Source organism: Seriola dumerili, unplaced genomic scaffold (genome assembly GCF_002260705.1).
Source record: "Seriola dumerili isolate Sdu_G_001 unplaced genomic scaffold, Sdu_1.0 BDQW01000017.1, whole genome shotgun sequence".
Taxonomy (NCBI): domain Eukaryota; kingdom Metazoa; phylum Chordata; class Actinopteri; order Carangiformes; family Carangidae; genus Seriola; species Seriola dumerili.
The window spans coordinates 7,330,020-7,346,931 of record NW_019174272.1 but is presented as its reverse complement, the minus strand read 5'-3'; the positions used below and the strand labels follow the sequence as shown (position 1 = coordinate 7,346,931).

Below are 16,912 nucleotides of genomic sequence, written 5' to 3'. Positions count from 1 at the left end.
ACAGTGCAACGTATCTAATCTCTGGGTGAGTTTGCTTGTGTGAACTGAATTGTACCTGGTGAGATGGGGGAGGTGGTGTAAGGCCTGCCGGGGAAGGTGGTGCTTCCCCCGGGGATGTAGGTGATGCGATCCATTGGGGAGCCGGCTGTCCCTGCAGAGGGAGGGACCAGGACAGGTAAGTGTGGCACCTGAGAAAGATCGATGATCCCTAGGGGACAGAAAGAAGAGAAGAGTAAAGGAAAACCCAATAGCTGGTCTACATGTGGAATGTGTGGTTTCGGCCTGGAGGACAACAGGTAAATAAAGTACATACTGTTGTCACATATTCCATATAGCAGGATGTCATTCAGGAATGTAACAGTTTTGATAGGTACAATAGTAACGCAAGGACATCTGGCTATCTTTGAAATAAAACTGCCTTTTGAAAGGAGAAATTATAAATCGGCTAAAAGGCCAAAGGCACTAAACTGAGAGAGCAGCGTTGGATCTGAGAGTTTCTGATTATGGAGCATTTCAAGACAAAATGTTGAAAATCAAACTCCCCACTCACTCACTGCTCCCCAACGAGGGAGCAGTGAGTGCATTTGCATTTCAACTTAACTCAAACAGACAAAGGGAAGATAAATGCTGAAGCAAGTTGCTAGACCGTGTTGACAACCAAGTCGTGTTTCCTTCTCTAGCAGCTACTAATTACCTTTAACCGCTGCTTGATGCAGCACACCAGCTGATTGCCCACAGGTTATGTGGGTCAGACATGCGCATAGCACGGCTCAAGATAAAAATCAGACCAAAGTAACATAAAATACCAAGAGCTCACAGCAGTGGCTACAGAGAAAAAAATATATTCAAAATATATCTAAAGCTGAATCCAACTAAGTTTACAGCCTTTTATAGAATATGAAAATGTAACACAGAGATCATTGTGAATGCATTATGCACTTGAGCTGCACAGTGAGGTACCAGGTTAAGTAATCCACAAACACCTGCTAGAGAACTCTTATTGAATGAAATCCAGGCAACATGAGGCGTGCTGCTGCACTGCTAAGAGCTATTAGCAAGCTCCATCTGTAGGTGTATCACACTTAATGTGACTCAAACTCAGCGTTGTGAAGCCAGGTGGCCTTACCACGTGGGGCTGCAGAGTAGGGCAGAGGAAGGGGCTGGTCTCGTGGAGTCAGGCCCCTCAGCAGGTCTGAGCGCTGGGCGGCCATGGCAGCAGTTGGAGGCCACTGGTGCATCTGCTGGGAGGTGATGTAGTCGTTGAGCAGAGTCTGGCGGTTCTCCAGGGCCGCGGTGTCGGGAAAGCCACGGATGAGGTAGGGGTAGGGATGAGGATACGCCGGGTTGGGGGCTAGGTGGCGAGGCAAGTAGTAAGCTGCTGTGGATGAAGAGGAGGAAATGTCAGAATGATTAAAGATATTTTCAGACGTCTTCTCAGAATGAAGTGAGTGTGTTCAGATTGTGCTTGACTGACATCTTCCTCCCCTTTTCTATTTTGTTTCACCTCTCTAAATGTGTTCAGATCAACAGGCCCCCCACCAAAACATTGCAAATGGTGTGGTCGTGGTGCTACTGCTACTGGCAAGAAGATGAAGTACAAACCACACAGAGATATTGGTACTCTACCTAGAGTAGTATGTGTACTTCCATGTATTTGATTGGTCAATGCAGTGGTTTCCCGGATGTTGATACACTGTGTTGCGGCAAAAGTTGAGCTAATTTTGCATCAGCACGAAAGTCTCATTGCAATAAAAGGATGTGTTTTTGATGCAAGGCTGTTGTTGGTCTGAACCCTGTTGTGTAACTTACGCCTTTATAGTTATTACAGAACATGGATTTTGTTGACCTCCCATAACTGCCAGCAAAGCTCCACCAAACCTCAAGTGAGCTGAGGTCTAATCAATAACCGAAAACACCACACTCGATACGCAAGGTCTTCAAGAACACACTTAAAATAAGAGTTTTAGATCACAAGGTTAACATCTTCTATGTTTTATTTGACTGTGGCTGTACCTGGGTCAATAGGAATGCCACGGGGCAGCGCTGCAGGATCGAAGGTTAAGGGGATTTGACGGTACATGTCGGTTCCGAGACCCTGCAGCAGACGCTCATAGGTCTGCTGATCAGGAACACCAGGCAGCGGTGACTTGGTGGCGCTCATCTCCCTGGGGGTCGGTGTGGCTTTACGCTCCTGAGGCGGATTCTTACTGGAACCTGGAGTAGAAACAAGGAAACAAAAGAATTTCATGTACAGTCTTTGGGTTGAAGTATCTTGTTCTTGGATAGTTCAGCTGCTGTTGCTATAGCAAGACCCTTTTTACAGAAACAAACAAAAACGACCCTCTTGATTGGATAAGATATACCCACCATCATGCTGCCTTTGGCTTGCCTCCCTGGACAGAGGGGAGCCACGATGAGAGGGTCCAGGGTAAGGGTTCCTTAAGGCGCCTTTGTCGTCATAGCCCACTGGGCTGTGATGAGCCTTGCCTCCCTGCTCTGACCCCAGTGTAAGGGGAGAGGAGCGGGCTATAGGGCTAGCCGTACTGACCACCGCGCTGGGGCGCCCTTTTGGTGCCTCTTCATAGCGGCCCCTGTCAGCACGCATCTCCAGGTGGGAGGGGGTGTTATGGTAGGAACGTGGTGAACTGGCTATGATGGAGCGGACATCATGGCGTTTCCCTGAACCAGCTGCCTCCTGCTTCATGGGTGTTCCCTGAAGAGGAGCACAACAGGAATGAATGAGCTTAGTTGTAGACAGGGCCAAGAACATTACGGGTCGGATAGTGTCCCAGTGTGTTGTTAGTGTGTGTATACCTGTGCTATGATGCCCTCCTTTGGAGGCTGCCTGAGCTCCTCCCTGGGAATGAGGTGGATGGAGCGGCCTGCCTCCTTCACAGTGGGCACCATGGCCTCTCTGCCCTTCATTGGGTCAGAAAGTGAACTGGGTCCACGAGGTGGGGAGCCCTCTCTCTTCATCTGCTTAGCCTCCCTCCTGAGGTATCCATCCTGAGGGTCCAGATGACGAGGTATACCTGAAATCATGAGAATATGTCAATCTCATTTTTCTTCAAACTAGAGAGGACAGGACATAATTTAGGCAGAAGGGAGCTGAGAAATGGAGAAGCAGATAGGACAGAAACAAAGAAATGTTCTGAGCAGCTTCATCCACTACTGTCTCTGGGCAAGATGAGACAAGATGGTTATCCGACTTGACTGCCATCACATAGATAAATACAAATACCAACATGAAAGTACTCATGCCAGTGGGTGATTTCTGGTAACATGGCACAATCTGTTTCTTGAAAGGAAAAAAAAAAGGCGAAAGAAAACACTGTGTTTCTCTGCAGCTCTGCTGAATGAGCACTGAGAGTGTGGACTGCAGAAGTGAGAGCACAAAGAGTGAGTGCCTTCAGGGAAAACACAGAATACAAACAGAGACGACATTACAGTGAATTGTCTTTCAAGCAGATATATTTACATTAAAGTTCAAAGATCTAATCTGCTGCAACAACTTTGAGACTTTTCTCAGTCCCATTGTGTCACTTTATTCTGCTATGCTGGTATCCTACCTTGAGAGATGGAACCACGGATGTGATGAGCATCCTTGTAAGGTGTGTGGTGCGGACTGTCCCTGTCATGAGGCATGGCTCGACCAATCAAACCTGAGGTAGAGGGAAAGGAGTGGAGAGATTCAACGACAGTCAATGCTTTCATCCATTATCAGAGGAGATGCCGACAAGGGTCAAACATGATTACATCCAGTGGCCTTTTGTGAGTGTGACAGAGGGTTAAGTGGAGTTTTCTCTTACCTTCACAGTTGGCAGCAGACAGTGAATCCCTCATAGGCAGTCCTCTAGAGATGCCTCCCTCCATAGCATCATAAGGACGCTTCAGGCCCAGAATTTCCCCGGGCTGCCCAGGGCCTCGGCCCTCATCTTTAGGGGTCTGAGAAGCAGCGCCTACAAATAACAAAGATGTTACTATAATCAGGTAAACAATATCTCATAGTTTAAGGTTCACTCAGTGAAAATCATTCCATTTGTTGGGCTTTTGCCAGATCCTATGCAAAATGAACAGCTGGCCACGGCATGAAGTATATTGTAGCCCAGCTGATGTACTCACGTTCATATGTGAGAATGTGCCCGCTGATACCCTCATACACCACATGGCCTTTAGACAGCGCCTCATCTCGCTCCCTCTCAGCTCGGCTGGCGCTGTCCTCTGTGATCAGACGGGTTATGGTTCCCTTATACAGAACATCAGCCGGTGTCCCCTGCAGTGAGGAGAGGAGACATGAGACCAGCACTTTATCAGTTTATCAGTGAGCCGCAGGAGCTGAGACAAAATCTGATCATGGCTTTTATAAGACAAATTGGAGAGAGGACCTAAAAGAGACAGCATCGACTAGCAGCTGGTGCCGTTTACAAGCCTCAGTTTGGTCCGTTTTCTCAACCACCCTTACATGACAAAGTGACATTAAAACAAAAACTGCTAGCTGCAAAAACAGCTGCAATATCAACACCAACAGCAATGATCAAGTCAGGCACAGGTAACAGGCGGTGTTGAATGTACACTGTTAAATCCTGTACAATCTCAGTGTGATTACACTGACTAGTCAGTTCTGTTATATAGCCTGAACAGTCTTCATGGGGAATAATCACTGTCACGAAACCTCACAGTGGGTGAGACATTTCAAAACCCACAACCAATGCTATGAAAGCAGACTGTGTTATATAGATATACAACACAGATATATAACAGACTATAGCTAGCTAACCATATAAGGCAGCTATATAACTATATAGCTCTTACTCACTAATCTCTGTTATAAAGGCCCCTAATAAAATCAGTTTAGTTTTAGCTTTGAAGGGCTGTTAATAAATAATAGTGCAGGTCAGTAATTCTGACTGATACAGTTATGGTACAGATAGCGTGTGTTTTCTTTCCTTTTCTCTTCAGGATTGTTGAGTTAGATATAAGTGGAGCAACAGTGTTGATTTGACTGTAACGCATATTGTAGATCATGTTACACACAGAACGTGTATTCTGTTTCCTGAATTATTTTTGCCCCAGAAGGAATGTTTGTTACAGCGGTGACAGATAACAGGGATCTGAATAAATAAATAAAGATAGAAAAAAAAATAAACAAATACACACAAAACAAACAGAATAGTACTCCCAAAAGAAGTGGAGGTGCAACCACTTGGCAGCAGCGGATGACAACGGGCAGCTTTGTTAAAACCTGGAGTCAAATCACTGAGTATGAGTCATATTTCTACACGGCTTGGTGGAGAGATGAGAGCGGGGGCGGATGGCTGAGCAGGAGACACAGCAGTGTTGTTGACTGAAGCTTTTCCAAGAAGATGCTGCTGAATGTTGGGGACCAGACAAGTATGGTTTGCTGTAATGGGCGTTTGGAGTCACATGGCACTGACCAGTCCTGAAGCAGTCCTCATCTACTCCTAATGAAAGTGCACCACTGCCTTTACGATCGAACAAGCTGAACAGACAAATGAGTTGTCCCTCTACAACGGCAGTGAGTATACATGATCGCTCTCACCTTTTCCTTACTAATCTGTCATGGTGAATAACAGCCCCCTCAACACTGTTTTCTCTCGTATGCCAGCGTGATGTGATATTACAGTGGGCATATCAATGACTGGGTTTAGCCAGCGTCTAGAGTAAATAGATAAATAAGAGAGGGAACAGACGCGGTACAGTGTGTACCTGTTGCTACGGTGACAGGGCCACTCGGAGCTGTGGTTATGTCACCGCAGCAGGGAAATCCAGCAGCCAGAGCACTTGGTCTGCCTTACGATCTCAACAGCTCTGCTGCTCTCTCTCTTTCATCATAAGTACATAAGTCAAAGCCCAGTAACATGATGGCTGTTAAGTTTGACGGCAGTGGCTGTTAAATGTTGTGGGCAGGTGGCAAATGACAGCAGCGATATGGGCAAAACTAGCATTAACCATCAGAAAAGGTGGAGGTAATTAAAAATAATGAGGGTGGGTTGTCTGTGTCACAGCCATACAAGCTGCTACAACCATGAACTTTAACACAGTTCAATGTAGCGCCAGTTTAAGTTCACCACTTGGATCTATCTTTGTCTGGAGAAAGCAACTCATTTACCTGAGTGCGCCGCTCCTGCACAGTGATCTGAGAGGAAACACTGGGCCGAAGTCTCTCCTAAACCCACATAATGCCTCATATTTAAAGTGACTTAGCTAATGAATTTCCGATGAAGTTCAGAGGTTCTCCAAATAAAAGGGGAAGAGAACTGTTTGCCAGTTATCTGTCGTAATGCACTATTCAAATTGAACACTGTCAGCACAATACCCTTAACACACTCACATCAGGGTTGCCGCACCCAATGCGGCGCTAACAAACTCCACACATGGCAGATTCTGTTACAGTGAGAGGAAAAACATAGCGGTAAGGGATTGTCTATTGACTGCGCAAGTTATCTGTCATCAACTTTGTTATGTAGAAAAACGTAGAGAGAGAAAAAAAAACTGTATTGGGACATTCCTAATTCCTGAATAGCAGCTTTAAAAAGGACAAGACTCGCAGTACTTTGCTGGTCTGAGCTCACCTGAGTAATGGATCCCCCACGGTAGGAAATTGAGGGATCTGGATGCATTCTGGTCCCTGGGATGCCCTTAGTGATACTACCCCCCTGAACAGCTGGAATAGAAGCTGTAAAGATAGTAAGAAAGACATTTATGTAACTATAGGCAGTACAGCAGTATTAAGAGTAGTTAAAGTGGAAAACGAATGTAAACTATCACTGGGATTTATGGTTTGTAAAAAATATCCCTTATCTGATATCTAGAATTGTAATGTTCAGTCTAGTTTACTTGGTGATGACAAAGTCAAAAAGTTTTACACATTTGTTCTGTAAAGGACAACTGAAGGCACCGCTGGCAGTAATTAAAGCTTCGACTCTTCTTGAGTAAATGTGCATCGGCTCTGCACACATGGATTTGAGCATTTTCTCCAATTCTCCACATCCTCTCAAGCTCTGTCAGATTAGATGAGCTTCAGTGAACTCAACTCCCCATGAGAGTCAAGTTTAGCCAGGGTCACTCATGTACATTCAGACACTTGTCCCAAAGTCACTCCAGTGTGGTCCTTGCCGTCTGTCTCAGGTCACTGTCATGCTGAGGGGGTACATCTTTCCAGCATAACAGAGCTCAATGAAACATGTGGAATACCTTTGTTATTAAAGGGTGTGTGTGACAAAAACAGAATCAGTTTTAAAAATAAATCTGATACCAAAAAAATTTGGAAAAAGACTCTTCTTCATTCTTTACTTGCTGATCTATACAGGACAAAGAAAAATGTAGGGGCACCAATACAAGTTTACTGTATACAGAAATTGAAGAAAAGAAAAGGTGAGCCACGCACCACGTCCAGAAGCACAATCATGAGGCGTCCCCTGGATGGACAGGTTGTCGGCCTGAGAGGATGAGCTGCGAGGGGACAACTGTTCCTGCTTCACCACAGGGAAAGGACCTGCTGCATAGTGCAGGACAGTTTGGGGAAAAACAAGGAATGAACAAACAGACGGACGAGACAATGAGACAGACGTATCTATGGTGATGCAGCAGATGATCAGGCCTCAATATCAGTTGTGATGGATGCTTTAGAAGTAGATGGCAATTTACAGAAAAGAAAATCTGGAAGTGCACTGGTGCCTCCAGAAAAGTTTTACTCACCCACTTTCCTCTGATCCATCCAAGACAACCCTATTTGTGTGGGAGGCATCTTCCCATGGTCCAACCCATGAGCCGGGCTGTGCAGCTGCACTGGGGTCCCCTGAAGACACCCGTATTTGGTCACAAAGGTTGTGTTAGATTCTAATTGTTTGTCCTTAGCAAGTGTGCTACTAAAAGTATATTAAAAAAATATATATACAATTTTCAAATAACATGATTTCCGTGGGCCGACTATCTCAAAGCCCTAGTTTTCATTTGTGTTGTGCTGTACCTGAGTGATGGAGCCCCCTGGCTTGGTGGAGGAAATGAGAGGTGGTGGTTCTGGCATCGTGAGGGGTCTCACTGCTGCTAGCCGACCACTCTCCTGTGCAGCACTAGTGAGTGCGGGGTGGCCCGCTTGCTGGAACGCTGAAAGGCAGGACACATTATGGAGCTCAAGATCGGACTATCTGATTTCTGGCAGAGGGTTTCTAGAGGCATTTGAGCATCAAGAAGCAAACTTCCCATACAAGACACTAACAAATATTCAAATTTAGGCTTGTTAAGAACATGCAAAGAGGACAGAGAAGAGGACTCACAGTTGAAGTGGAGTAAGTGCTGGTCGTGACTGATCTTGGCCATGTCTCGTGGGGACATGGGGTACGGGGAGAGAACAGGGCGACCCAAGTTAGAGGTCCTTAGATCATCGGGGCCCAGTGCCTGCTTCTTGGCTTCGCTATGTGGAGAGAAAGCCCGGGACTTTTCTGAAACAACAACGACACACAAACAGAGTCAGGGCCAGAACACAGCGCTCAACCTGACCTCTTCTAATCCAAGAAGCTGTCCTTCTGCCACTGCCAGCTCACTGTCATCAACACCATTGTCACTGTCATCGTCATGAGCATGTAGAACCCCTCATGCCACATCCCAGCCAGGGTGACACAGCACTGAATTATTTGCTAACATACACAGCAACCCACTGCTAATATTTAGTACACACAGTAAAAAATCCAGCAGAGGAGGTGATTGCACTGTAGTGTGCTAAAGGTGTAATTAGAAAGGAATGAGGGGAGAAGGCAAGGGGTGAACCTACTTAATCCCTGCAGGAGGGTCAGTAACCACCTCTCGTTGCCTTCCAGCTCTGAAGGGACACAAACACACCACAGATCATCGCAACCTCACAGAATTTATCTCTCTCTTCCTCACAAACATGCACTAACCACATAAAAGCTTTTACTACTGTCACCACATGATGTGAATTTAGTATTCACATGCAGAGAGATGGTAATAAATACTAGCTTGAATGCAGAGTTGAAAATATGTCCACACCTGCCTCTGCGGCAGGTATAAAGAGTTTTTCCCTTTTTTCTAAAAAGTCTTTAAAAAAAGAAAAAAAAAAAAAAAGGTGGTTGCTGTGCGTTACAGTTCACAGCTGGCGTGTCGTACACTTGTGCTCTCAGAGATTCACATTCCACACGCTCACAGTAAGTGAACTAGACTATATTCCCTTCTGGGTCAGTAGCAATACCAGATCATTTATCAGTTCCCTTTCCACGAGTGTCCCAGAAACACTTGAATACCCTGAACACTAGAGAACACAGACTCAAGGTTAGAGCATGTAGCAAGGACCAACTAAGTAAAACTAGATCAAATGCAACTAAAGCTCATTTCATAGTGCTAATCTGGTTTCCATAAAACCATTTATCCTACACAATTTCAGCAATGTGCCATGTTACACAGACACACACCCTGCTGTAGAGGGACACTAGGGATCATACAGAAAGAAAATAATGGGATGGGGAAAAACAGACAAACGGGGAGATTAATAAGGAAGAAATGCTGGAAATTGAGTGAGGGGTTCTTCACTAAATGAACTTATTGCCAATAAAAAGTAGTTTTCTATGATGATGGAGTTGTCGTACCATCCTTGTCGCTGGTGGAGGGGCTGCGCGGGCGAATGCGAGGGCTGCTGCTGTGAAGAGCCTCCCTGTCTCGGTCTGCCTGCGGGGTGTAAGGCTGCTGCTTGCCTGGCTGGCCTGAGAGTTGTTGCTGCTGCTGCTGCTGCTGCTGTTGCTGTTGCTGCTGTTTGACCTCCTGGGAGGACTCCCCATGAGCCATGGTGATCTGCTGCTGGTACAGTGCCAGGGCGTGGGGGGGCAGCACTGCCTTGCCACTCCCACTGCGCTGACTGCCCTGCATGGAGGCCTCTGGCATCTACACACAGGATGAGGAAAAGGTTACATACACAGCGCACACCATAACACAAGCCCAGTCCTATCTGGCATGTGACATATGGTTAGCCACATACAGTATCTGACAAACATGATAGCTAAAAAACAGCTCTTATTTCTTGGTAAGCTAAAGTTTCCCTAATGTCTGGCATCTCGTTTCTTCTCCACAAAGCAATCTATCCCATCATCCTCCATCTGGCTGGCTTACCTTATACAAATATGACTCAACAATTTAAACCTGCTGTACTCTTATCTCTGTAAGCAGAGTGAAAGTGATAGTATTGATATCATTGCAATGGCAGAGTGAGTGAGCGGGCGGGTGAGAGAGTGAGTGAGCGGGCGGGTGAGTGAGTGAGTGAGTGAGTGAGTGAGTGAGTGAGTGAGTGAGTGAGCGAGTGAGCAAATCAGTTTTCTGTTACAAAACATAACCTGGGTCAAAGACAGTTTTTCCAAGGCTGGAAAAGCCGAGATGTTCTTCACTTAACTGTTGCGTGATGCGAGAGACAAAAAAACACTGAGCCAAACTAGTGACTCACAATAGGCGGTATGGCAGCAGCCCTCTGTTTGAGCTGCTTCAGGTCCATGGGCTTCTGCAGTGGGGAGGATATGACTCCATCGTGAGTGTAGTTCAGCAGGCTGGGCCGTGGAGAAGTCATTCTATATGCACACGCACGCACAGACAGACATACAGACAGACATGTTAGGGGGAGTGAATAGGAGGTTGAGGATAGAGGGCACATTATCATGTTTCTGCCAATGGATGTAGAACCGCATAACTTTAATATGGCCACAAATGGCCCTCTGTCATCTGCTGTGCCTACCTAAATCCAACAATTCATTTGAAAATGTTCACAGATAAATACCAGATAATACCACAAAAAAGAGCAGAGGTTCTGAGTGTGTTTCCACCCCCCACATGCCTGCCTACCCACCCCCCCTCCCCCGCCCCCAGGAGATACAGGCACATTGACAAATCCTCACTAAACAAAGAATTTCAGTATTCAAATGATGAGGGAAAGCAGAGATATATGGGATATATGTGTGTATATGTGTATATGTGAGTGAGTGTGTGTGTGTGTGTGTGTGTGTGTGTGTGTGTGTGTGTGTGTGTGTGTGGGATATGGATGTAGGATGAGTGTTGACAGAGACTGCCTGTGTGGAAAAAAAAAATTACAAGTAAAAATCCATATCCATGTCTTGCACATCTGTCGAAAAGCACACAACATTCTCTGAATCACAGACTGATACACACTTTGATGCACGGCAACACAAAAGTGTGCAGACGCACACATACACACTCACTGCCTTTGTTTGCTTTGGCAGAGAGGGCAGCGTTTCCCTCGGCTCTGCCAGTACATGCAGTCTGCTGTCATGGAAAAAATTGAACAAATACCGTGCAAACAAAACTAATCACTCCTCCCACGCACTTTGACACCCATTTCTCGTGGCCTCATTCACAGACGCGCACACGTGTATACGGAAAATATATATTCTCATTCATGCAAAGTGCTAATAAAATCTCTGGTTGATAGAAAAGAGCAACCTGTGGTGTACACACACAAGTCGCTTGCCAAATACGGCTTCACTGCCGTACAGTGTAGCTAGGCAACTAATAACACTTCAAAACCCTCGCTGCTTTATTTTCTGATGTCTGCTGTGGCAGACCGGAGAAGTAGGACACCTATAAAAACCACTGCTCTGCTCAGAAACCAGAGGCCCTTTGACACTAAAAACCAAACAATAAAGACATCGTATAACATTTCTTATTTAAATGAATGGGAAACAAATATCTAATTTTCACTCTACCTCTTGCTAAGAGTTCTTACCTGTTCTTATCCGTGTTGTCTGTCTCCTCCACTTCATCAGCGCTGCAAGTGGCACTAGAGTCACTGTCCCCGTGGGAGCCCGTTTTGGCCCCATGGTCCTTCTTGGAGCTCTTGGTGGAGCTTTTGACTTCCTCCGTCTCGGCTGTAGGAGGTTTTTTATCTGCGGCATCACTGGGTGGTGCTGGCTGCAGCTGCTCTTTGTTGGGCTCCCCTGTCTCAGTCTTTATCTCCTGCTTGATGGCTGAGTCTACATCTTCTTTGACCGGAGGTTTCTCATCCCCTGCCTGGCCCACATCTGATCTGGATGCCTCCTTGTCCGCGGCGTTGGAGCCAGCCTTCGACCTGCTTGAGCCCTCCTCCTTAACCTTGCTGTCCTCGGATGAATGTGGTGAGGGCAAGCTCTCTGTGTCAGAGCTGTTGTTGGCTCCACCTGGCAGGGACAGAGGACAAAGGGAAGCACAGATCAGAAGAAGAGACTGGGATTATACTGTAAATCATGTTATATCTCCTTGTCCTTTTTTCTTCCATCTTTTCCCCATCTCTTTCTGCTAAACCAGATTCTTCACAGTGCCAGTCTTCTGCCTAATCAAGTTTCACTGTACAATAAGGAGGAACACAAAACCACTGGGATGATGGACGAAATCCCCTGGGGCTTCAGCGCTCTATTGTGAAAGTACAGTCTACACTGTATACTTGTATCAACAGACTACAGCAGGATTTTCAGGACACTTTTATGACCGTCGCTGCAGAACATGATTCTTCAAGGTATCTCTTTAAAATCTAATGTAGTCCAATGTGACAGTTCAGCCATAAATTCTACTTTTACAAAGATAATAATGTTCTGTTTGACTGACAATGTAAGAGAGCTAGTCATTTAATCATATATGTATTATTAGATGTTTTTGTTTGCAGTGATGTTGAACTCTGAAATATAACACAATCCAGAACACCAACACACCACTAACACAAAATAAAAAATAAAAGCACTTCTTCCAAGACTTCTCTCAGCGTTTTGATAAAAACTGGCCATTATAAGTTTTGTAAAAGTAGGATTTGTGACAGGTCTGTTGTTTTGTATTGCATTTGCCTTAAAATATATAAGTGTACCTAATAAAGTGTCCTGAGTCTACGTATTAGCCATCTAAAACCTCCATTTTGCTTTACTCACAGCATTTCAGAAAAAAACCAACACACACAGCAACAAGCTTGTTATTAATCATCTTACATAATTAAATGCTGATGCAAGAATTATTTTGTCACCAATTTACACTTAGAATACTTAAACACTTAAAAAATAGAATAGAATACCATAAAAATACTATATAATGAAACAGTAACCTATTTTAAACCATAGAAGATTCATAATGCCCCAATTGATAAATGCTGGTAAAATAATAAAATCTTTGATTCATACAGTGTTTTGTTTTGGTAAATAGCGTCATGTATGTTGCTCCGTATGTACCATCTCCATCTTCAGGGGCCTCCTCTTCATTTCCACTGGCTCCTGAACCCTCCATCTCCTCCTCCTCTGGTGCGTATGGGGCACTGGCCTCCTCATTCTGCGGGGCTTTGCCCCTACGACGGGCCTTTCGCTCCTTCTCCTGAGTCAAAACAAACACACACTAAATAAAAACTGCCCACAGATCTTCAGAGAAAACCCAGAAACAATCTTATTGCTTGGCGGAGCACAAAAAGGTTGAGTGACGGCTAAGAAACTTTCTCTGTGCTTACCGATTTCATTTTATGCTGCTGCAGAATCTCATCAAGTTTCTGCCTCTTCTTGTAGTTGAAGTAGAAGTTCTTGCACTGCGACACGGTTTTCGATCCCACCATCTTGGCGATGGCGGACCAGTTCCTACCATACTGGAGAAGGCCTGAAATAAACAGATGGACAGGCAGAGGGATTAGAATAGGAAAGGAACAAAGACAGACAAAGATGATATGAAGCTTCCATATCAAATGATATTCTCTATGAAGTTATAAAGAAGTGATGTAAGCTGTGCAAAGTGCAAGACTGTAAATTGAACTGTTATTTCAGTTTCTATGCTGTAAAGCATATCTCCAACTCTACTCTTCGAGTGCACAGTATGGTAACTCAACAGCCATACACATCTGTCTCTATACAGCTGTGAAAACTATAGCACAGACTGGGTGTTTAGTTCACGATGCAACGCGACACAGTCCCACTCTCTCAGCTGCAGCATGGCTCGATGCGTTACACCTCCTCAGCAGAGACAGAGAGAGATACAGAGAGACAGGGGAGAGAGCGAGGGGAGTGGTGGCGTGGTGGCTGACCCGTCAGTCATACCAATGACATCACTAACTCAACCCACTGGGGTCACTCTGTGTCATATTCTAACTGACTTTGATGTGACCCAGTTCCAAGAAACCCTAGTCCTCTAGCCAGTCAACCACATGATTGTGCCTTACACAAGAGTCTACAGGCACCCGCTGGGCCAGAGCTGTGATAGATCAACCTGTCATGACACACACACACACACACACACACAGGAAACACACACACACACACACAATCACTTAGTCTATGTGTGCTAAAAGAAGAGATGCAGAGAGCAGTCAGTGTGTAAGTGCAAGTGAGTGAGAAAGACAGATAGCATAGAATTTGCTCTGGTGTTTCCCCCCCTCCACAGTCTGCTGTTAGCTAAAGGCAGCTCATTAACAGTGTGTGTTGTAAGAGGCTTAAGCTTACACCACCCACTTGTTTCCTGCGCCAGCCTGACAGGTCCTGGCAACAGGACACCCTCTCAAAGGGTTGTGGAGAGAGGGAGGGGGTTATTAACAGGCACAGAGCCAACACCCCCTGGGATAACCTTGGTCATGGGTTCAGAGGTCTCTGCATCTCATCGCTTAATGGAGGCAGTAGGACAACAAGCACAACTCCGAGCCAAAGGAGAGGAAAGGACAGCTGTTTACAGCCCTGTCATTTCAACAGTCCTATTAATCAGAAAGATTGACTGTGATACCAACACTTTATTGAATAATGATAGTAATAAGTAATAGCTGCAATAAAAGCTGGCCTATTAGTTGTTTACATGTTTAATTCCTAGAATATTATTCAAGGGACTTATGTGTACATAAACATATCACCCCAAATATCATAAAGTATCCAGAAAACCGTCTACACAGTCACATTTCACCTCTATCCATCCCTTGCAAAGAAAATTTACTATATTTATCTCTGCATTGACATAAGTAAAATACTACCTCTGTCACAAATACCTACTGATAGAAAAACTCTTTTGCATCTATAGAAGCCGTGCATCATCCAGCAAATGTGAGAAGTTGCATAATATTCACAGTCACACTGAGAATTTATTAATGCCAGAAAAAAAAAGAAGTACCCTAACAAGCAAAGGTGATCTTCAAGTCTGAGCTGTTGGTGTCTAAAAGCTGCTGCACACCTACAACCTGTCAAGTGGTAAAGTGGAAGAGGTTTTTCAGCTGAAATATTCATTGCTGCCACTTAAAAGGCATTGCTAGGAAAGCTCCTCCATAAAAGAAAAGAAAGGAAAAGAACAGTTGGCCTGACTTGCTCCAGGAGGACTGAGACACGTGACCGACAGCTATCAACCTTTTACAGTCTTCTCACAGGGGGGGGCAGTTACACACCCTCCAACCTGCCTGAGCACACACAAACATACACATGCTCAGACAAACAAAGACACAAACAGTGGCATAATATCACACCCATTCAAACTACTGAGAGACACTCTGCTGCACCCAGTGAAGGAAGCAATAACAATCCACTGGAAGTCAAAGGTCACTTTGTTATGACCTCTGGCTACATCCAGTTTATTCCACTGTAAGCACATACTCAAAGCACAATCCCAAGCAGCTCTGCTTGACTCAGGACCTCAGTTGCTGGAGCAACACCACATGGAACGACCATCCAATCAGCAGCAGCAATACTGAAGCAGGTGGTAGCCTCACACCCAATCAGGACACTGTACTCCCATTAGCTCCTCCCACAGAAAGTCCAATCAACACCTGGTGCGGCCAGAAAGTGGTTGTTCCTGTCTGTCACATGCCTGTCACTCCAGCCGTCGCCTGGTGGCCCTGCTGTAGATAACACTATCAGACAGTCTGATCTCTGGAGGGCCAGCCGGGAAGCTCTTCGGGGCTGGGCCTTCCGATCCAGAGCAGAGGAGATGAAAACAGCTCAGTCTCGCTGCTCCTTCTGCCAGCTGGCTTGATACTTGAGCCGGTGTCAGGTTGACGTGTTCCAAAACAGCACATGCTCCTGGCCTCTCCCCTCCTTTTCCTCTCACTCTGTCCTCCCTGTGCTTCGGCGAGTGCTGGTCTGTTCTTCTCTGCCGTGTCTCTCCCCAATGGCGGTCGTCTGGGAAGACTTCCACAGGAAAGTGGGACTGTGGGGCGGTGCTATGTGCTCAGCCTTTCTCTCCCCTCATCTGATCTCTCCTCTATCTCTCTTTTTTTTTTCCTCCCTCCCTCTCTCCGTCGGTCTGTCCCTCCCCCTACCTCACTCTGCCAGCAGGCACAGCGGCACACACACACACACACACACAAATGCTTGAGTGAGTACACACTCACTTGAACCCTCTCTCTCTCTCTCTCTCTCTCTCTCTCTCTCTCTCTCTCTCTCTCTGTCTCTCTTGTTAATACTCTAGCACACAGACGCAAACACACACTCAGGCAGTCCAAGAGTAAACAGAGAGCAGAGAGAGAGAGAGAGAGCAGCCCAGAGAGAGAGGAAAGAGAGAGAGAGATAGAGAGAGAGAAAGAGAGAGACAGAGAGAGAGAGAGAAAGAGAGAGAGAGAGAGAGACAGAGAGAGAGAGAGCAGAGCAGAGCCACTGAGCTAAAGAGACAATAAAGAAAGGGAAAGGATACAGAAGTAGAGAGTAAGCAAAGAGAGAAGAGGGGGGAAGACAGGAGGGGGGAGAGGGAGTTGATGTTGATACCATGAGAAAGCATAAAGGCTTTCACATTTTTCCTGACTGACCTGCTTTTCATCTTGAATGTGACCTCTCACCAGTCTATAACAACACAGAGTGAGGGGAGAGAGAAAGTGAGTGAGGGAAAGAGGCGCTTGCCAAATCTTCCAGAGCTCTTGCCAAACTGGGCCGTTGCCATCTCCCATCCGAGAGAGACAGACAGAGCGAGAGGCAGAGATAGA

General features: G+C 45.7%; 1 protein-coding gene across 1 annotated transcript in view; it reads right to left on the bottom strand.

Annotated features, from left to right (window-relative positions):
• ncor2 (nuclear receptor corepressor 2) overlaps nucleotides 1-16,912 on the bottom strand; it is an 86,132-nt gene that overhangs the window by 10,201 nt on the left and 59,019 nt on the right. Inside the window, 19 exon segments of the mRNA XM_022751495.1 lie at nucleotides 56-208; nucleotides 1,127-1,375; nucleotides 2,014-2,214; nucleotides 2,368-2,713; nucleotides 2,815-3,032; nucleotides 3,570-3,662; nucleotides 3,810-3,959; nucleotides 4,123-4,273; nucleotides 6,594-6,697; nucleotides 7,409-7,519; nucleotides 7,720-7,819; nucleotides 7,991-8,127; nucleotides 8,298-8,462; nucleotides 8,792-8,839; nucleotides 9,621-9,912; nucleotides 10,466-10,586; nucleotides 11,756-12,185; nucleotides 13,218-13,356; nucleotides 13,487-13,629. Coding sequence (XP_022607216.1) covers nucleotides 56-208; nucleotides 1,127-1,375; nucleotides 2,014-2,214; nucleotides 2,368-2,713; nucleotides 2,815-3,032; nucleotides 3,570-3,662; nucleotides 3,810-3,959; nucleotides 4,123-4,273; nucleotides 6,594-6,697; nucleotides 7,409-7,519; nucleotides 7,720-7,819; nucleotides 7,991-8,127; nucleotides 8,298-8,462; nucleotides 8,792-8,839; nucleotides 9,621-9,912; nucleotides 10,466-10,586; nucleotides 11,756-12,185; nucleotides 13,218-13,356; nucleotides 13,487-13,629 — 3,351 coding nt within the window.